This window comes from Mustela putorius, unplaced genomic scaffold (assembly GCF_011764305.1).
Source record: "Mustela putorius furo isolate JIRA1106 unplaced genomic scaffold, ASM1176430v1.1 tig00537227_pilon_pilon_pilon, whole genome shotgun sequence".
NCBI classification, from domain to species: domain Eukaryota; kingdom Metazoa; phylum Chordata; class Mammalia; order Carnivora; family Mustelidae; genus Mustela; species Mustela putorius.
The window spans coordinates 11,587,288-11,609,353 of NW_025422368.1; the positions used below are offsets into that span (position 1 = coordinate 11,587,288).

A 22,066-nucleotide genomic window follows, 5' to 3' on the forward strand; every position below is an offset into this window, starting at 1 on the left:
AAGCTGCTTTCAAAATTTTCTCTTTGTCACTGAGACTTGTAAGTTTTACTATTAGATCATGGGGTGTATACCTATTTTTATTGATTTTGAGGTGAATTCTCTGTGCCTCCTGGATTTTGATGCTTGTTCCCTTCTCCAAATTGGGGAAATTCTCTACAATAATTTGCTACAATATACCTTCTGCCCCTTTCTCTATTTCTTCTTCTGCAGTCCCAATTAGTCTAATATTATTTTGTCTTATGGTATCACTTATCTCTCAAATTCTTCTCTTGTGGTCTAGTAGTTGCTCGTCTCTCTTTTGTTCAGCTTCTTTATTCTCCATCATTTGGTCTTCTATATCACTAATTCTCTCTTCTCCCTCATTTATTTTAGCAGCAAGAGCCTCCATTTTTTATTACACCTCATTAATAGCTTTTCTAATTTCAGCTTGTTTAGATTTTAGTTCTTTTTGTTAGGGATTCTCTAATATCTTTCATGGGTTTTTTTGAGCCCAGCTAGCACCTTGATAATCGTCATTCTGAACTCTAGTTCTAAGATATTTATAATGTCCATATTGATATGGTCCGCAGCTGTTGCTACTACCTCTTTTCTTTTTCTTTTCTTTTCTTTTTTTTTTTTGGTGAGATTTCCACCTTTCCATTTTATCCAAATAAGAATAGATGAATGAGAGAACAAAATACTAAAAGGGTACCAGTGACCCCAGAAAAATATATACTAACCAAATCAGAAGAGACCCTAAACTAGGGGGAGAAGAAAGGGGAAGAGAAAAAAAAAAAAAATATATATATATACACATATATATATTTATATTAGGCTGGTGAATACAACAGAGCCACACACTTGGTTTTGGGTGTAATTTTGGTCTGTTAGAAGAAACTACCTCCCAAAATTTTAAAGAAAGAAAAACTTATATACATATACAAGAATAAGGGTAAACACAATGAAGGGATGAAATATGACTGTAATGAAAATTATAAAATATTCTAAAAAAGGAATTGATAAGGTGGTTAAAAAAAGGAAAGAATGTGATCAGGCTGGAGATGAGAACAAAGCCATGTGATAGATTTAGAGCATAATTTGATCTATTAGAAGAAATTGTATCTCAAAATTTTAAAGAAAAAATAGCCTATATGTATACAAAAAAATAAGGTTAAATACAATGAAGGGATAAAATATGACCATAACAATGAAAACATAAAGGGATTTTTAGAAGGTATTGATAAGATAAAATAATAAAAAAAAATTAAAGTAGGAGAAGAAAATTTTTAAAAAATAGAATAAAAAAATAAAATTTAAAAAATTTAACTTTAAAAAACTAAGGATCATGGAAAAAAGCCGTGAGTTCTATGTGTTGCTTTCCCCTAAATCTGGAATTCTGCAGTTCTCATTGATTGGTGAACTTGGTCTTGGCTGAATGGTCTTGCTGATCTTCTGGAGGGGTCTGGGCTCCTCCCCCGCAGTGATTCTCAAATGTCTTTGCTTGAGGCAGAACTATACTATCCTTGCAGGGGCCGGGCTATGTAATCTGCTTGGTTTTGGTTTCCGGAATTTTGTTCCCTGAATACTTTCTGTAGTTTTGGAGGACGGGAATGAAAATGGAGGCCTCCCACTCTCTGGCCCATAGAAGCCAAGAGCTTGGGGACCCCACTCCTTAGTGCACCCTCAGAGAGAAGCAATCAATCCCTCCCATCTCCCTGGTCTCCAGCCGAACTCCGAGCTCACCTGGCCTGTGACTGAATGTTTCTATCTCTGCTGCCCAGCCCCATTTGGAGTCTCCAAACTCAGCTGATTCCTGCAGTGTGCTCCCGCATTGCTCCTCCCAGAGGAGAAAAGTGAGTCTCCCCAGATCTGCTGCTTGTTGGGTTCCTGCCCGAAGAGCAGTGGCCCGATTGTGACCTGGATCATGGTTTAATTTTACCCCAACCTAAAAGCCCTCTGCTCCATCTCTGCAGCTGGCTTCCCTGCTCTAAAACCTAGGAGCTCAGCCACACTCAGACACCCTTGGTCTTTTTGTGACCCTGCAGATCCTGAAACCACACTGTCCCCGTGAGAGCTCCACCACCCACTTAGCCTTTGGAGAGAGGTCCCTTAGGGAAGCCAACTTCTAAAAGTTATGATTTTGTGCTCCACTGCTTTCTCACTTGTCAGGAACTGGCCACTCCCCCTACGGTCTATCTTCCCGAATGTTGCTTTGGATTCACTTCTTGGCACGTCCTACCTTCCAGAAAGTAGTCAATTTTCTGTTTGTAGAATTGCTGCTCTTCTTCTCTTCTCTCTTTTGTTGAGTTTGTAGCTGTTCAGAATGGTTTGACAACTATCCAGCAGAACTCCTGGGACCTGATGATATTTAGGTCTCCTAGTCCTTCACCATCTTGCTTTTCTCCTGTACAGATTCATTTTATCAACATCATAATTAGCATATAGGACAGTTCCCTCATATGCCATTCATGGAGTCAGTTTCTCCTTTGGACCTACCTCCTGGTAAACACTGATCAAGATCTTCTCTGTGCTATAGTTTTGTCTTTTCTGAAATGTCATATGAATGGAATCATGCAGTATATAACCTTTGAAGATTGGCTTTCTTCACTCAACATAACACCTTTGAGATTCATTCATCTGTGTTGCTTCAGATGTCAGCAATTTGTTCCTTTTTTATTGCTGAGAAAATTACTCCATCATACAGATGTTGTACAGTTGTCCTATAGTTTGTCCATTCACTCTTTGGAAGATATGGGTTGATTAAAGTTTGGGAGTTTATGAACAGACCTGATATGCACATTTGTGTATAGGTATTCATGTGAACATACATTTTAATTTTTCTGGGATAAATATGCTATGAATGGGATTATAGGGTCACATATATGTTTAACTTATAAGAAACTACCAAAACATTTTATAGAGTGAAGATATGTAAGTTCTAGTGGCTTTGTATTCCCACCAGTGAAGATTTAAGTTCCAGTCTTTGCTTTCCTGTTAGCACTTAGGATTGTCAAGTTTTCTCTCCCCTCCCCATGTTCTGTGAAATTTTACTGTGGCTTTAATTTGCATTTCCCTAATGGTTAAAGATGTTAAATATATTTCATGTGCTTATTGGTCATCTGCATATCCATTTTGATGAAGTGTATTTTAGAGTCTTTTGCTCATTTTAAGTATTGGATTGTTCATTTCCTACTATTTAATTTTAAGAGTTCTTTACATATTCTGGATACAAGTCTTTTGTTATATATGACATCTGCAAATTGTTTTTTTACTGGTATGAACTGTATCTTTCTTTTAAGTATCTTTCACACAGCAAAAATCTTAAGTTTTAATGACACATAATATATTATCTTTTTCCTATATGGCTTGTGCAATTAGTTTCATACTGAAGAACTCTTTGACTAATTCCAAGTTACAAAGATTTTCTCCTATGTTTCCTTTGAAAATATGTATAGTTTTATAGACCTATGATTGATTTTGAATTAATTTCATGTGAAGTCTGATGGTTTTTATATGTAGACATCCAATTGTCTAAGAACCATTTGTTGAAAAGACTGTAGTTTCTCCATTTAATTAACTTTCTACCTTTGTCAAAAACCAAGTGGACTTATTAATATAGGTTTATTTCTGAACTGTTCTGTTCCATTGATCTACCTCCCTCTCACAGCAGTGTCTTGGTTATGATAGCTTTTTAATAAGCACTAAATTAAGGTAGTGTGAGTCCTACAAGTTTTTTCTTTTTAAAAATAGTTTCAACTATTTTAATTTCTTTGTCTTTTAATATAAATTTTAAAATCAGTTCTCTAGAGTTACAAAAATTCCCAGTGGAATTCTTATTAGAATTACCTTACATTACAATTGCACCCAAAACCATAAGATACTTAGGAATAAACCTAACCAAAGAGGCAAATCATATATACTCAGAAAACTATAAAGTCCTCATGAAACAAATGGAGGAAGACACAAAGAAATGGCAAAATGTTCCATGCTCATGGATTGGAAGAACAAATATTGTGAAAATGTCTGTGCTACCTAAAGCAATCTACACGTTTAATACAATCCCTATCAAAATCCCATCAATGAAGATATTCAATGCTAAACTGGTATCAGGTTGTTAATCAAGTATTAGAGAAGTAGTTAAAATTATTTTTCAAGTATTTACCAATACAAAATACCATTGTTTCTAGTGTTAATGTTATTCATTATCACAATGTATGAAAGGTTTAGATGTGTATTTGTGTATTTATGTGTATGTAATATGAAAATTTAATATTTGTAATGCTGTACTTAATTCATTCAAGAACACTGAGTACCCAAGCCCTATTCTGGACTTTGAAAATATAGCAATGAAACATCTAGGTCATATTCTAAATTTATAATTAAATGATGTATATAATAAGAAATTTTTATTTGGAATTTATCTAACCATTATTTCTCTTACAGGGAAAATTCTTCATATATTAAAATTGTACTATAAGTGGATTTGAATTTATTTTGATTTTAGTTAAGAAATAACTTGGATTTCTTAGCATTAAACTAAGTCAATATATAATTGTTTTAACAATAGTAAAATTTACTATATATATATTTGAAATCTATTTCACTTTTGCTTTCATGACTAGGTAATATTTTCTTTCACATAATATAATGTAATCCCTTATATTTTATCACAGTCTTCCTCAAGATTCATGTAAGCTTAGGCTATCACTCTGAATCTATGTATGTTTGAACATTGGCAATAGGCTTAATTAGCATTTGTTAATTATTTTTTCAGTGTGTAATTCTGTACTGCAAGATCATATAAATGTGTCAGAATTTTACCTATTTTAGTCACACATTTTCTCAATGAACAGACATTTAAAGTTTAATTTTTAACAGAGATAGTCTGAAATATTTTGACATGAAAGTGATTCTTGTGTCTTAAAAAGAATTAGATCATAAAGCCACTAGGGGGCTCACATACTGTGTGTAAATCATGTGGTATCACACATCCCATATACACTTCTGTGTACTTTAAAAAGAATGCAATAGCTGGGACAATAAATGATACATTCCGTAGTTTTGTGTGTGGGGTTAAGAAGTAATATCTTTATGGAACATTGACAGGAGACTCTAGAAAATACATTAAACAGGGGAATTATTATCAGGGAAGTGAACAAGAAGGGGTCAAAAATAGAAATTGGAGAAATGTTAAGTTTGGTACTAGTCCCTATGAGCACCCCTTCTATTAAGACTTGCCTACTGCTCTAGGAACACTAACTGTAGCCAGTCAAGCCTAGAGTCCTAGGGTTAGACGGATTTATTTTTACACAAATCACATTATATGATATTGATTCAGGTATCTCATATTGAGAAGACATATCTGTAATAAATTTTTAAAAAAACATTAGCTGGTCCACTTCCTTTAGAGTAAAGTTACATTAGTATTCTTTCATTTTGGGCACCTGGTGGCTCAGTCAGCTAAGCATCTGACTCTTTATTTTGGCACAGGTCGTGATCTCAGGGTCAGGAGGCTGAGCCCTTCCTCCTGCTCTGCCCTGGGCATGGAGCCTGCATAAGATTCTCTCTCCCTCTCCCTCTGTCCCTCTCTGTGCTCACACTCTCTCCCTCTCTCAAAAAAAAATTTTTTTTTTCATTTTTTAAAGGAAGACACTTAAAAACCAATTTGGGACCTTTCTTTTTTTTTTTAAGATTTTATTTATTTATTTGACAGAGATAACAAGCAGGCAGAGAAGCAGGCAGAGAGAGAGAGGGATGCAGGCTCCCTGCTGAGCAGAGAGCCCAATGTAGGGCTTGATCCCAGGACCCTGAGATCATGACCTGACCTGAGCCGAAGGCAGAGGCTTTAACCCACTGAGCCACCCAGGCACCCCAGACCTTTCTTATATAATTCAAATTCAGGTGTTTCTTTTGAGCATTCTTAAATATTTTATGAATTTCATCTGTCTTGTTTTGTTTATAATCTAGGGACAGTTCAGCATTAACTTGGCAGGAACTGGAATGAAGATATCTAGCACAGCAAAGTGGCTTGCTCAGGGGAGTTATGCCTCTGTCATCATACACAGATCACAAGTAAGTCCTGCTGGACCAACATGCTTGTTTGAAATACTTCTGTGCTGTGAACTAGAATTAAAGGTCCCTTATCTTAACTTTAGAGTTATAAAGTTAATGCCTAATGAGTTATTGCATAGATGAGGCATATTACATATAATGGGGCATAATAGTAATCTTTGAAATCATGAAACCAGGGTCATTTTGATTAATGTATATATGTGGCCTTATTTGCATATAAACTTCATGTATAGGTTACCAATATTTGAACCAGAAATATTAAATACTAGGGCATATAGATTCTATGTAGCTCAAGTTTAGAGCTAATGACTTGAAATGCATGTATTTCAAGAAGAGGTGGTGCTGTTAGCTGTATTTTAATTATTAAAGATTTGTTAGTTTTACTGTTTCATAGTGAGGAGTGGGTTTTTGGTTTATTTATCTCACTGCCTTGATTTAGTGATGGGGTGGCCATTTTTCATTTGGCATATATTCTTCATAGTTTCTATAAAAATCAGGACTAGTTTTATGGTTATATGCATATTTTCCTCTGCCTTTATGCAGATAACATCGTACTGGGCTTTTACAGGTAGGACACATGTAATTTTGTTAGTATAGGGTACTTGCACATGTGTCTCCTGAGACGGCTCCTGTTACTCACAGGGACTGTGTCTCAGATAGCTTGACTCTATCTCTAGTAAATCAGGATCTACTTTCTGAGTATTCTCACCTATGTTGCTCATCAATCAGTACCATCCATGGCCCCTGCCCCTTCTGTTTTATGGTCTTTCTTTCTTGGGATAAAAGTGACTTTTTTTTTAATACTTGTATCAATATTTTTTGTAATGAAATTCAATTTTCTGATATTCATAGACTAAAACATTCTATTTCTGAAGACTACAAAACCAAGTTTTAATTAATGAAGCATTTACAAATTTTATTATTTCTCTCATTTGGGTAAGAAGTCAGCTTTTAGAGCAAACAGCTATTTTTAAACTCTTGGCATATGTGGTCTAATCCCTTTTGGTATAAGAATATGAATAAGTTAATTAAAGTATATTCTGAGCAGGTCTCTGTGTAAAAGAGAAATATTTTTACCTTATTTATCCAGCTTTTCTATATTTTTTGGTTAATTGTAAAGAGGTCACCAGTAGATATGAATATTTAGTATAATCTCCTTTTACTTCTATTTAAGTTCCATTCTAAAGGTTAATTAATTATTTAATCTACTGAGAATGTCTACCTTGATCAAAAATATTGCACGTGAAAGTATTTCCTGAAACTTGTGGCCTCGTATGAAGCTATGATTGGTGGAATCCAGGTTTACATACGGAAATGCAAGCTTCTTTGCATTTGCCAGGACATTTAACCAAGATTAGGTTTTTACTTAAGCAATCTGGGAATAGCAATGTACATAAAGGGGAATTTTTGCTGCCATTCCCTTCTTCTGTCTTTATTTAGATTCTTGAGAGCTAAGAAAAATTTCTGAAAGAAAAGGCAACTTCAAAAGTCCCTAATCTCAAACACTCTTTATCCCAAAATGTTCTAGGAACTGAGTTTCCTTCTCTGCCTGCCCTCTTTAGACTAAAAACAAAACAACCCCCCCCAAAACAAACAAACAAACAACAGCAAAAAAAAACCCCTTCCTTTCTTCAGAAGCTCATATAGGAGCTCAGACTGGTTTTGCTTCATCCTATCAAACTGTCTTCAGTCCTTTGACTTTTGGACCAAGGATGGAAAGGAATCAAGAGAGAATTTCTGTCCCACCCCTCTCACCAGTCTCTGTCAACTTATTCCTCAATGAACAGCTTTGCTTTTCTTAAAAAAACAAAACAAACAAACAAAAAACCACCCACAAAACAAAAACAAACACACACACACACAAAAACCGAAAACTCCCTTCTTAGTTCTTTTCTAATCACAATTTCTAATTACAATTCAAATTACAAATGCTTTCAGTCCAGTTTTCTCCCCCCATTTTATCACAAACTATACTTCAAGCTGTGTTTCTAAGGCTTCCATGAGATGCTTGAGGTTAACAAGGGAGAATATGACTTGTATACAGTTAAGGGCAAGTTTGTATATTTCTTATTTAGCCTATGAGAATCTTCTATAAAATCATATAAATATCGGACAGCAAATTGGGAGAGGTTAACAACCTCACTGAAGCAAATACACCTGGAGGAAAAAACACGTGGATTGAGATGAATTGTCTAAATTATAATGTGGTTTATGATCATCAGTAGTTAATCTGAATCTCAGATTATCTGATTCCCATGACCACCAATTTCAACTAATCCTGAAGTGGTATGATCTTTGACCTCAAATGTAATTGTTATAGGAAACTTTGGCTAATGATTTCTGCTGTATGATTTAAAGCATTTGCTTTTTCTGCCTATGTACACAGATACCAGCTTTTGCCCAATTTTCCTGTATTTCCGCCTCTTCCTATTTTCAGGATGGAACCAAAGTCTTCGGCAGATGTGGAGGATTCTGTGGGAAATGTGTTCCTCACATGACTACTGGTCTCCCAATTCAAGTCGTATGAACATTCAGAAGTGGGAAGTATGAGGAGATATTCTTTGGAATATCTATAAATAACTGGTGCTCATTTCTGAACTCCTCCCTTCCTGGGATTTCCATTTCCAAAATGGCTGTGCTTTTTTTTTTCAGGGTGCTCATCAGGGAATCAAATCACTGCTTACTTTTTCCAAAGCCTTCAAAATAAACTTAACAGATATATGACTCTAGTTAGGAACTTTTTAAAAGGACAAAATAATTTATGGTATAATATACAGAGATATTTGAATGAATTATGCCAAAATAATGTTGTTGTTAACAAATAGCTTGCACTGGATCACAGTTACATTATGCCTATAAACACACATATAAATCATTACTCAGTATTGTACTGTACAGTGAATATTTATTCTACTTGTTAAAATGGAGCAAGTAAAAATTAGGAAAATGAATTTATTTAAAACACCTAGAAACATTATTGAATCTGGCAGGTAAATAGCAAATCCATAGTTACATCAAAAGAGTACATAGCCATTATACTTTCTACTGATACAGCATAGATACCTGTTTTATATTTCTTTCAATTTTAAATTGTGGGTTATGGTGCTTCTAATAAAAAAAAATCATCCTAAAAATGCAGTACACTTTATGTTAAAAATATATGCTTGGGTTAAATACTAAATATGAATATTTATAGATATAACACAGAAAAAGATACGATATAGTTGAATTTTACTTAAAACACCTACCTCTAATTTGATTGTACTTATAAGAGCAATACATTGTTTTTATAATGTTTATATTCTGTCTCTGTAACTCATATATGTATATTTTACTCTTAAAAATCTATTTTCTCAAAGTTATGTACTGTATTTTATTAATCAAGTAAAGGGAATGTTTGAAATTTTGAAAATCCTTTTTTGGTAGACAAAATTATGTTTATATATGGAAAATTTTTATTAGAGATGCTCAAGTTATTTTGTATCTGAGGTTTCTCTAAGCCAAAACATAAAAAAAAATTAACTATTCATGGGCAAGTTCTCAGGTAGTAAGAGATTTTTTCAGGTGAATAATTTGTATATTTTATAATAATGTGATTTAAAATGAATCATAGACAGTATTTTTCTATGGCAACTTACTCTGTAAACCAAAAAATGAATCTACTAATAGATTTTTGCCAGTAATAGTAGTAACTGGTTTCACCCACAAAGTTTTTTCCCATCTATTATTATTTATTTTTTCCCCAAACATTTTTTTCCTCAAACATATGTCGTACCATATAAGGTACTAAAGCAATTTTGTGCCAATGTGGTTAGATAAGCATTTAGGGATCTCTGTATCAGAAATGAAGTATTTTGCACTATGTGCCTTAAACCAGTTACAATCATTAATACAAAATGTGTAGCATTTTCTAGAAGTGTTTTCATTTATAAAATCTTATGAACATTTGAACATATGAACATCATAAAAGCTTATGAACATTTAAATAATAAACATACTTGTGTGATACATTAGCATTTTGTTCTCATTTTCCTTATGTAAAAAAAAAAAAGAATCCTTCACCAAAAAATTCTATAACCCTAAAGCCACTCCAGAAATTCAAAGAATTTTTTATTCAAGTTGTTGCAGTTGGAATGGAAGTGGCTCGTGTCTGCTGTATACTCCTCTCATGGCAAAGGCAATAAGGGTAGGAGGCTGACAAAAACTTGCGATGCTTTTGAAAGCTTCTGTTTAGATCAGGAATACTCATGTCCTTGAATATATACTCATATTCAATTGGCCAAATGAAATCACACACCCAAATCCTAGTCATTGGGTCAGGGAAATATACTCTTCCTACAGGGGAGGATTGCTGGGCACAGGGAACTGGGTGAAGACGTAGAATTCTCTCTTAAGGGGAGGGAGCAGATTCTGGTAAACAATAATATGTTTTATCCTTCATCTTCAGCTTCCCCAGAAATTGTCAAAATACTATCCAAAGCAATAAAATCAATTTAAATTACCACTGGTGAGGTATAAAATTTTTAGTATATTCACATCTTCAATGATGCATGAATTTTCGAAAAATCTGATCTGCTGGGGTATAACATAGTATTTCATTGTTTGAGTATTTATATTTATCTGATTACTAGATCAGATGAGGATTCTTTTATATATATTTTGCTATTAGGTTTCTTTTTCTGAGGATTGCTTGACCATTTTTTATTCTCTTTGCCTCTCTTCTCCCCCATCCTTCTCATACACCCACCCACTCCTCACTTCCAAAAAAAAAAAAAAAAGAAAGAAAGAAAGAAAGAAACATGAGGGAGTAAAGCATTTCATGTGAAGGCAATTTAAAACATTTAAGCATCTCTTATCAAAAAGCATGCTTTTGATTCTACCTTAAATTAGTTGTAAATATTAATATGCAGTGTATAATAATTTTCTATACTTGTTTGTTATTTAAGATGAAGCATTCTCTACATGTATTTTATCTCTTCTCCCCACTCTTTAGTGAGAAAGATTTCCCTGCTCATGCTGAAGGCCAGTCCCCCAACCTCTGCTCTTGATTTCTTTTCACTCTGAATTCTCCAGAACCTTTCCCCAGAGATTATTCTCTCCCCTTTCCCTTCCTTTCTCTCTCCACTGGCTCCTTCTCTTCATCCAAAATAACACCGTGTTCAATGTTCTCTATTTTACTTTATTTTGTATTTTTTTAATTTATTGAAGTATAGTTAACGTACAGTGTTTTATTAGTTTCAGGTGCACACCATAGGGATTCCACAGTTCCAAACATGACACAGTGCTAGCCATGATAAGTGTAGTCGCCAGCTGTCACCGTATAATCTTATTACAATACTATTGACTGTATTTCCTAAACTGTATTTTTCACCCTGTGACTTTATTTTATAACTAGAAGTTGTAAAATATATTTTACCCATTCCCCTCCATCTCCCTCCCCTCTGGGGACCAACAGTTTGTTCTCTGTGTTTATGAGTCTCTTTCTGCTTGTTTGTTCTGTTTCTTAGGTTCCACATATAAGTGAAATCATATGGTATTTGTCTTTCTCTGTCTGAAGTATTTCACTTAGCATGATACACTAGGTCCTCTTCTATTTTAAAACAAAAATATGTCTCTCCCCTGTCACCCATCACTAATCACTCTTCTTCCTCTTATTTTCTGAGAGAAACTTCCCTAGAGAAACTGCTATCCTCATGGTCTCTTCATCTTCACCTTTCATTCAAGCCTTGGTCCATGATAACATGACTTGCAACTCTCAATATTTCATTGATACTGCTTTCACTAAAATCACAATGAACTCCTAGTTGCCAAGCACAATTACATGTTCTGAATTTTTTTTTTCCCCGTTTAACATCTAAATAGCATTTGACAAGGGAGTGGAAGAGTTCTATGAGATGCTGTGATTTAATAGCAAATAATGCATATTGTGCAGTAATTTGGGGCAGATTTATTTAAGAAAGCAATGTCATAATTTATTCTAATGTTCAAATTTTTCTGTATTATTTTTCTCATTGCTGTATCAATTATTGAGATACAATTTTTAAAATTGTTGTGTCAATTATATTATTGAGATTTTTTCTAATTGTAATATTGATTACTCTTAACTATAGTACTAATCATTATTATTCTACTAATATAATGCTAATATTGATGTTCTATTATAATTAATGTCAAATTCTTCAACTATAATTGTCCCTTTAGTTCTGCCAAATTTTGTCGCGAATTAAGAATTTCTATTATTAGGTATCTATATGCTTATAAGTGTTATGCCTTTTTGATGAATTGACACTCTTCCCCTTATGAAATGTTCCTATATATCTCTAATAATACTCCTTCCCTTAAAGTATATTGGTAGTGAAATATCTCCATCAGCTTTCTTTTAATTAGCATTTGCATGATACACCTCTTGCGCTCGTTTATTCCTAACCGATATATATCTTTATATTTAAAATGTCTTTCATAAATGGCTTATAATTGTTCTGCGCTTTTTAAATTTTTTAAAAAATTTTTTATTTTATAAACACATGATATATTTTTATCCCCAGGGTACAGGTCTGTGAATCGCCAGGTTTACACACTTCACAGCACTCACCATAGCACATACCCTCCCCAATGTCCATAACCCAACCACCCTCCCCCATCTCCCCCCCAGCAACCCTCAGTTTGTTTTGTGAGATTAAGAGTCACTTATGGTTTGTCTCCCTCCCAATCCCATCTTGTTTCATTCATTCTTCTCCTACCCACTTAACCCTCCATGTTGCATCACCACTTCCTCATATCAGGGAGATCATATGATAGTTGCCTTTCTCCGCTTGACTTATTTCGCTAAGCATGTTCCATCCACCTCGTCGCAAATGGCAAGATTTCATTTCTTTTGATGGCTGCATAGTATTCCATTGTGTATATATACCACATCTTCTTGATCCATTCATCTGTTGATGGACATCTAGATTCTTTCCATAGTTTGGCTATTGTAGACACTGCTGTTATAAACATTCGGGTGCAAGTGCCCCTTCGGATCACTACGTTTATATCTTCAGGATAAATACCCAGTAGCACAATTGCTGGGTCATAGGGTAGTTCTATTTTCAACATTTTGAGGAACCCCCATGCTGTTTTCCAGAGTGGTTACACCAGCTTGCATTCCCACCAACAGTGTAGGAGGGTTCCCCTTTCTCCGCATCCTTGCCAGCATCTGTCATTTCCTGACTTGTTAATTTTAGCCATTCCGACCAGTGTGAGGTAATATCTCATTGTGGTTTTGATTTGTATTTCCCTGATGCCGAGTGATGTGGAGCACTTTCTCATGTGTCTGTTGGCCATCTGGATGTCTTCTTTGCAGAAATATCTGTTCATGTCCTCTGCCCATTTCTTGATTGGATTATTTGTTCTTTGGGTGTTGAGTTTGCTAAGTTCTTTATAGATTTTGGACACTAGCCCTTTATCTGATATGTCGTTTGCAAATATCTTCTCCCATTCTGTCAGTTGTCTTTTGATTTTGTTAACTGTTTCCTTTGCTGTGCAAAAGCTTTTGATCTTTATGAAATCCCAATAATTCATTTTTGCCCTTGCTTCCCTTGCCTTTGGCAATGTTCCTAGGAAGATGTTGCTGCGACTGAGGTCGAAGAGGTTGCTGCCTGTGTTCTCCTCAAGTTTTTTGATGGATTCCTTTCTCAGGAAGGAAGGATCTCGAGATCCTTCAACCATTTTGAGTCTATTTTCACGTGTGGTGTAAGGAAATGGTCCAATTTCATTTTTCTGCATGTGGCTGTCCAATTTTCCCAACACCATTTATTGAAGAGGCTGTCTTTTTTCCATTGGACATTCTTTCCAGCTTTCTCGAAGATTAGTTAAGCATAGAGTTGATGGTCTATTTCTGGGCTCTCTATTCTGTTCCATTGATCTATGTGTCTGTTTTTGTGCCAGTTCCATGCTGTCTTGATGATGACAGCTTTGTAATAGAGCTTGAAGTCCGGAATTGTGATGCCACCAACTTTGGCTTTCTTTTTCAATATCCCTTTGGCTATTTGAGGTCTTTTCTGGTTCCATATAAATTTTAGAATTATTTGTTCCATTTCTTTGAAAAATATGGATGGTACTTTGATAGGAATTGCATTAAATGTGTAGATTGCTTTAGGTAGCATAGACATTTTCACAATATTTATTCTTCCAATCCAGGAGCATGGAACATTTTCCCATTTCTTTGTGTCTTCCTCAATTTCTTTCATGAGTACTTTATAGTTTTCTGAGTATACATTCTTTGCCTCTTTGGTTAGGTTTATTCCTAGGTATCTTATGGGTTTGGGTGCAATTGTAAATGGGATGGAATCCTTAATTTCTCTTTCTTCTGTCTTGTTGTTCGTGTAGAGAAATGCAACTGATTTCTGTGCACTGATTTTATATCCTGACACTTTACTGAATTCCTGTACAAGTTCTAGCAGTTTTGGAGTGGAGTCTTTTGGGTTTTACACATAGAGTATCATATCATCTGCGAAGAGTGATAGTTTGACTTCTTCTTTGCCGATTTGGATGCCTTTAATGTCCTTTTGTTGTCTGATTGCTGAGGCTAGGACTTCTAGTACTATGTTGAATAGCAGTGGTGATAATGGACATCCCTGCCGTGTTCCTGACCTTAGCGGAAAAGCTTTCAGTTTTTCTCCATTGAGAATGATATTTGCGGTGGGTTTTCATAGATGGCTTTAAGAATATTGAGGTATGTGTCCCCTATCCCTACACTTTGGAGAGTTTTGATCAGGAAGGGATGCTATACTTTGTCAAATGCTTTTTCAGCATCAATTGAGAGTATCATATGGTTCTTGTTCTTTCTTTTATTGATGTGTTGTATCACATTGACTGATTTGCAGATGTTGAACCAACCTTGCAGCCCTGGAATAAATCCCACTTGGTCATGGTGAATCATCCTTTTAATGTAGTGTTGAATCCTATTGGCTAGTATTTCGGTGAGAATTTTAGCATCTGTGTTCATCAAGGATATTGGTCTGTAGTTCTCTTTTTTGTTGGGATCCTTGTCTGGTTTTGGGATCAAGGTGATGCTGGCCTCATAAAATGAGTTTGGAAGTTTTCCTTCCATTTCTATTTTTTGGAACAGTTTCAGGAGAATAGGAATTAGTTCTTCTTTAAATGTTTGGTAGAACTCCCCTGGGAAGCCATCTGGCCCTGGGTTTTTGTTTGCTTGGAGATTTTTGATGACTGTTTCGATCTCCTTACTGGTTATGGGCCTGTTCAGGCTTTCTATTTCTTCCTGGTTCAGTTGTGGTAGTTTATATGTCTCTAGGAATGCATCCATTTCTTCCAGATTGTCAAATTTGTTGGCAAAGAGTTGCTCATAGTATGTTCTTATAATGGTCTGTATTTCTTTGGTGTTAGTTGTGATCTCTCCGCTTTCACTCATGATTTTATTTATTTGGGTCCTTTCTCTTTTCTTTTTGATAAGTTTGGCAAGGGGCTTATCAATTTTATTAATTCTTTCAAAGAACCAGCTCCTAGTTTCGTTGATTTGTTCTATTGGGGTTTTTTTTGTTTCTATTTCATTGATTTCTGCTCTGATCTTTATGATTTCTCTTCTCCCGCTAAGTTTAGGGTTTCTTTCTTTTTCTTTCTCCAGCTCCTTTAGGTGTAGGGTTAGGTTGTGTACCTGAGACCTTTCTTGTTTCTTGAGAAAGGCTTGCACCACTATATATTTTCCTCTCAGGGCTGCCTTTGCTGTGTCCCACAGATTTTGAACTGTTGTGTTTTCATTATCATTTTTTCCATGAATTTTTTAAATTCTTCTTTAATTTCCCAGTTGACCCACTCATTCTTTAGAAGGATGCTGTTTAGTCTCCATGTATTTGGGTTCTTTCCAAATTTCCTCTTGTGATTGAGTTCTAGCTTCAGAGCATTGTAGTCTGAAAATATGCAGGGAATGATCCCAATCTTTTGATACTGGTTGAGACCTGATTTAGGACTGAGGATGTGATCTATTCTGGAGAATGTTCCATGTGCACTATAGAAGAATGTGTATTCTGTTGCTTTGGGATGAAATGTTCTGAATATATCTGTGATGTCCATCTGATCCAGTGTGTCATTTAAGGCCTTTATTTCCTTGTTGATCTTTTGCTTGGATGATCTGTCCATTTCAGTGAGGGGAGTGTTAAATTCCCCTACTATTATTGTATTATTGTTGATGTGTTTCTTTGATTTTGTTATTAATTGGTTTATATAGTTGGCTGCTCCCATGTTGGGGGCATAGACATTTAAAATTGTTAGATCTTCTTGTTGGACAGATCCTTTGAGTATGATATAGTGTCCTTCCTCATTTCTTATTATAGTCTTTGGCTTAAAATCTAATTGATCTGATTAGATTGCCACTCCTGCTTTCTTCTGATGTCCATTAGCATGGTAAATTCTTTTCCACCCCCTCACTTTAAATCTGGATGTGTCTTCGGGTTTAAAATGAGTTTCTTGTAGGCAACATATAGATGGGTTTTATTTTTTTTGTATCCATTCTGATACCCTGTGTCTTTTGATTGGGGCATTTAGCACATTAACATTCAGGGTAACTATTGAGAGATATGAATTTAGTGCCATTGTATTGCCTGTAAGGTGACTGTTACTGTATATTGTCTCTGTTCCTTTCTGATCTACTACTTTTAGGCTCTCTTTGCTAGAGGACCCCTTTCAATATTTCCTATAGAACTGGTTTGGTGTTTGAAAATTCTTTCAGGTTTTGTTTGTCTTGGAAGCTTTTAATCTCTCCTTCTATTTTCAATGATAGCCTAGCTGGATATAGTATTCTTGGCTGCATGTTTTTCTCGTTTAGTGCTCTGAATATATCGTGCCATCTCTTTCTGGCCTGCCAGGTCTCTGTGGATAGGTCTGCTGCCAAGCTAATACTTTTACCATTGTATGTTATAGACTTCTTTTCCTGGACTGTTTTCAGGATTTTCTCTTTGTCAGTAAGACTTGTAAATTTTACGATTATGTGATGGGGTGTGGATCTATTTTTATTGATTTTGAGGGCGGTTCTCTGCACCTCCTGGATTTTGATGCTTATTCCCTTTGCCATATTGGGGAAATTCTCTCCAATAATTCTCTCCAGAATACCTTCTGCTCCCCTCTCTCTTTCTTCTTCTTCTGGAATACCAATTATTCTAATGTTGTTTCGTCTTATGGTGTCACTTATCTCTCGAATTCTCCCCTCGTGGACCAGTAGCTGTTTGTCCCTCTTTTGCTCAGCTTCTTTATTCTCTGTCATTTGGTCTTCTATATCACTAATTATTTCTTCTGCCTCATTTATCCTAGCAGTGAGAGCCTCCATTTTTTATTGCAGCTCATTAATAGCTTTTTTTAAATTTCAACTTGGTTAGGTTTTAGTTCTTTTATTTCTCCAGAAAGGGCTTTTATGTCTCCTGAGAGGGTTTTTCTAATATCTTCCATGCCTTTTTCGAGCCCAGCTAGAACCTTGAGAATTGTCATTCTGAACTCTAGATCTCACATATTACCAATGTCTGTATTGATTAGGTCCCTAGCGTTTGGTACTGTCTCTTGTTCTTTTTTTTTTTGTGGTGGATTTTTCCACCTTGTCATTTTGTCCAGATAAGAATATATGAAGGAGCAAGTAAAATACTAAAAGGGTGGCAAATACCCCAGGAAAATATGCTTTAACCAAATCAGAAGAGATCCCAAATTGTGAGGGGGGAGAAAAGGGATAAAAAGAGGTTCAGAAAGAGAAAAAATAAAAAAAGAAAGAAAGAAAAGAAGCAACTACAAAATGAAAACGAATAAAGAAAAAGTATTAAAAATATGTATTAGATAAACTAGTTAAAAAACGTTAAAAAATAAAAGGGTAAAAGTTAAAATAAAACTTAGCAGAAGAAGAGAAAAAAAATGAAAACGAAAAAATATTAAATTAACTACAAGACTAAGGAATCACAGGGAGAAAGCCATGAGTTCCATGCTTTGCTTTCTCCTCCTCTGGAATTCTGCTGCTCTCCTTGGTATTGAGACTGCACTCCTTGATAGGTGAACTTGGTCCTGGCTGGATTTCTTGTTGATCTTCTGGGGGAGGGGCCTGGTGTAGTGATTCTCAAGTGTCTTTGCCCAGGCGGAATTGCACCGCCCTTACCAGAGGCCAGGCTGAGTAATCCACTTGGGTTTGCTTTCGGGAGCTTTTGTTCCCTGAGTGCTTTCTGTAGAGTTCCGGAGGATGGGAATGAAAATGGTGGTCTCCCAGTCTCCCGCCCAGAGGAGCCGAGAGCCCAGGGCCCCACTTTTAAGTGCACCCTCAGAGAACAGCGCCCAATAACTCCCGTCTGCCTGACCTCGGGCTGTGCTCTGAGCTCACTGAGCCTGCGACCAGGCCAAGGTAACCCCGAGCTGGGAGCTCACTGTCGGCTCTGTCTTTGTAGCCGGCTTCCCCTTTCTAATACCTGTAAGCTCTGCAGCACTCAGACACCCCCAATTCTTCTGTAACCCTGGGGGACTTGAGGTCACGCTGACCCCACGTGGGCTTCACCCCGGTTTAGCCTCTGGAGCAATGCCCCTCGTGAAACAGACTTTTAAAAGTCCTGATTTTGTGCTCCTTTGCTCCGCCACTTGCCAGAAGCTGGCCACTCCCCCCGCAGTCTGTCTTCCCCTCTCTTTGGATTCACTTCTCCCCAGTCCTACCTTTCAGAAAGTAGTTGATTTTCTGTTTCTAGAATTGCTCTTCTTCTTCTCTTTGATCTGCCTTTGGATTTGTAGGTGTTTGCAATCTTTAGATAAGCTATCTAGCTGATCTCCTGCTAGCTGAAGTAGTCTCAGTCTGCTACTTCTTCACCATCTTGACTCCTCCCCCTGCGCTTTTTAAATTTTTGAATCCAATTTGAAAATTTGGTTTTTTCTTTAAGAGTATAAGGCCATTTACATTTAAGTCAACTATTAATATAGTTGGACTTAAGTCTACCATTTTCTTATTTTATTTGTCTCATACATTCTTTCTTCTATTAATCCTCCCTTTCTGCCTTCCTTTTGGATTAATTTATTATTTTCATACTCAATTTTATATTTCTTTTTATGTATCCCCCCTTTTCTTTCTTTTAGTGCTTGGTGCAGGAACTCCAATATATATCCTTAACCTATCATAATCTACTTTGAATGTTATAAACCCAAAATGCATTTTTAAATAAAATTGTGTTTTAGCCAAGTGTCTTTTAAAATAAATATTATAAAATTATCTTTATATATATCCAAATATTTATTACTTCCTGCTCTTTATTCTTTCATATAGATGTGAGTTTCTTTCTATTATAATTTCTCTCCAGCTTGAAGAACGTTCTCCATAATTTCTTACAATTTTAGTCTGCTGGCACAAACTTAGCTTTCATTTACCTGAATGTATTTAATTCATCTTCATAGTTTTAAACTGTAAATTTATAAACTATAAATGTTGACATAATTTAAGATGTACAAATGCAAGAATAGCACAAATACTTCCCATATGTCCTTTTTTTTTAATATTTTATTTATTTATTTGACAGACAGCGATCACAAGTAGGCAGAGAGGCAGGCAGAGAGAGAGGAGGAGGAAGCAGGCTCCCTGCTAAGCAGAGAGCCCAATGCAGGACTCGATCCTAGGACCCTGAGATCATGACCTGAGCCGAAGGCAGTGGCTCAACCCACTGAGCCACCCAGGTGCCCCCCTATGTCCTTTAACTGGATTCACTTATCTTTAACCTTTTGCCACATTTGCTCCATCATTCTTCCTCTTTTAGTATATACACACAGTCATGCATATACACAATATTATTTATTCTTGGTAAGTTGAGAGTTTGAGATGGGAATTTGAGTTGAGAGTTTGAGATGAGATTATCTCATGACTTTTTATTCCATAATACTTCAGCAGGTATTTGTTAAGAAAATAGGCAATCTCTAAAATAACCACCATATAGTTATGAAATTCAGAAATTTCACCACTTAATTTCTAAACAGACTTTAAAATACACTATTTTGGATCTGCTAATAGAAATGATGATTGGGTTGAGTGCCATGCGACATTGGTTCTTCTCTCGTATTCTACTCTTTATCTTAAATGAAGTTATCTCACATTATTCTGCACTTTAAATGCTTGATTTTCTCTCAAGTATGAGCTCAATGTGACTTTCTCCATAAAAGTTCCTGGGCTATTCTGTCTAGAATATTTATTTTACTTTATTTTATTAATACTTACTTATTTACTTTGTGAGAGAGAGGAAAGACAGAGTTAGACAGTGGCAGGGGTAGGGCAGAAGGAAAGGGAGTCTTAAACAGACTACGCCCACCCCCAGCTGAGCCCAGAACCCAACTCAGGCCTTGGCCTCACTAAGAGATCACAACCTGAGCTGAAACTAAGAGTCGAATGCTTAGCTGACTGACCACCCAGGTGTTCCTGGAATATTTTAATTTTAATTTTGCATATATTCTTTCCCTTTTCTCCCTTATTATTTGCTACTTTGTATATGATTAAGGTTTTGACCACTCATCCTACCCATTCTCCAAAATTGTTATTTGAGTAAAAATGAGCACTTATCTATCTACTATTTTGTGCCAGATATTGAGAGACACTAATTCAGTCTTTACAACAACTGTATGCAACATCACCATTTTACAGATCATTTCATATGATGGCCGAAACTTTAGCAAAGTGCAGATCTGTCCAAACACAAAGCCTTTCTTTCACTCCACCTTATTATTTGCTTAAGGCAAGAAACTATCTTTGTTCTATTTTTGAATCCTTACAGCAGCTATCAGAGTGTTGACTTTACAGTATAGATTTGATATTTCACTGTGAAGAAATTAAAATACTCAAGAATTCAATTCCATATGAAAATATGTGAGAAAATCTATATGAACCATAATTTATAGATATTTAGTGTGATTGATATTTTAAAATAATGATGAAAGGGCGTCCCAAGAATATGTTCAGGAAAATACAGTTATTCCTAGAGAGTTTAATCAGGCTCCACTGTGAATTTTGTGAGATCATCCTAGAAGTAAAGATTGGCCACCATGAATACTGTTTCCTCAAGGAATAAACTATGTCAGTCTGCCTTAATTTATAAGTTTTAAATTATTTTAAAAAGACTTAATACCCACAAACATTGGTGGAAATATAAGATAGTAACATGATAATAAATTTGCAGTAACAACTCATTTACAACTGAGTGTAGGTTTGATAAACACAAAACTGTTTTAGGATGCAAAGTAACAATAGTTCTTTTTTTTTTTTTTTAATTTTACATTTCTTTGTTGTCCCTCATCAGGATACAATATATCTCTACTCTTAGATATAGTTATTATTCAACATGGGTCATCCCAGCAACTTCTAATTTTTAAGCATAAGCATTTTTTTCAAACAAAGAAGACTGACTGTTTTCCTTAATTTTTTTCAATAGTTTAGTTCATGTCTTTTAGTTGCCAAGTGCTTAACTAAAGGCAAACAACAAGATTCCATTATGCATTGCTTTTGTCACTTTTTTTTTTAAGATAACATGCTTATTTTTGTTACTTAACCTATTTCTTTTTTTTTCTGTAATGACTCATCTCCTTTATTTGAAATGTAAAAATTATTTACAACTGACAACAGTGGCATCTGCTGGCCACTTTTAACTATTTCTTGGTGGAAAAAAGAAAAAATGTCAAATGGATATTCCCCTGCAATTTTCTGGAGAGCTTGAGGAGCAAATCCTTGCTATGCACTGGGCAAGCTGTCTTTGAGTTATTCCTAACACAATTTAACAGTGATACCTCTATCCATATCATATCTATTTCATTATATTAATGTGCATATATTCTTTTTGCTACTTTAATCTGACAACATTCTTAATGACATAAAATCTTCCTTGGCCTCCAAGAGCAAATAAAGAACTTGCTTTTGAATGCAATAGTTTTTTTTTTTTTTTTTTTTTTTTTTGAGAATCTTTAAGATATAAACAGAGGAGACTTGAAATGGGATGAAAGGTTGGGGAATACCCCAACTTTCTAGACTATAATATTA

The 22,066-nt window shown here is 35.4% G+C and overlaps 1 protein-coding gene across 2 annotated transcripts in view; it reads left to right on the forward strand.

Annotated features, from left to right (window-relative positions):
- Window positions 1–10,051, forward strand: part of ADAMTS20 (ADAM metallopeptidase with thrombospondin type 1 motif 20) — a 193,499-nt gene extending 183,448 nt beyond the window's left edge. For both annotated transcript variants that reach the window (XM_004765562.2, XM_045073142.1), the window contains exons 38-39: window positions 5,947–6,051; window positions 8,489–10,051. In XM_004765562.2, coding sequence (XP_004765619.1) covers window positions 5,947–6,051; window positions 8,489–8,578 — 195 coding nt within the window. In that variant the 3' untranslated portion in view covers window positions 8,579–10,051. The remainder of the gene's footprint in view (window positions 1–5,946; window positions 6,052–8,488) is intronic.
- Window positions 10,052–22,066: the final 12,015 nt, after the last annotated feature.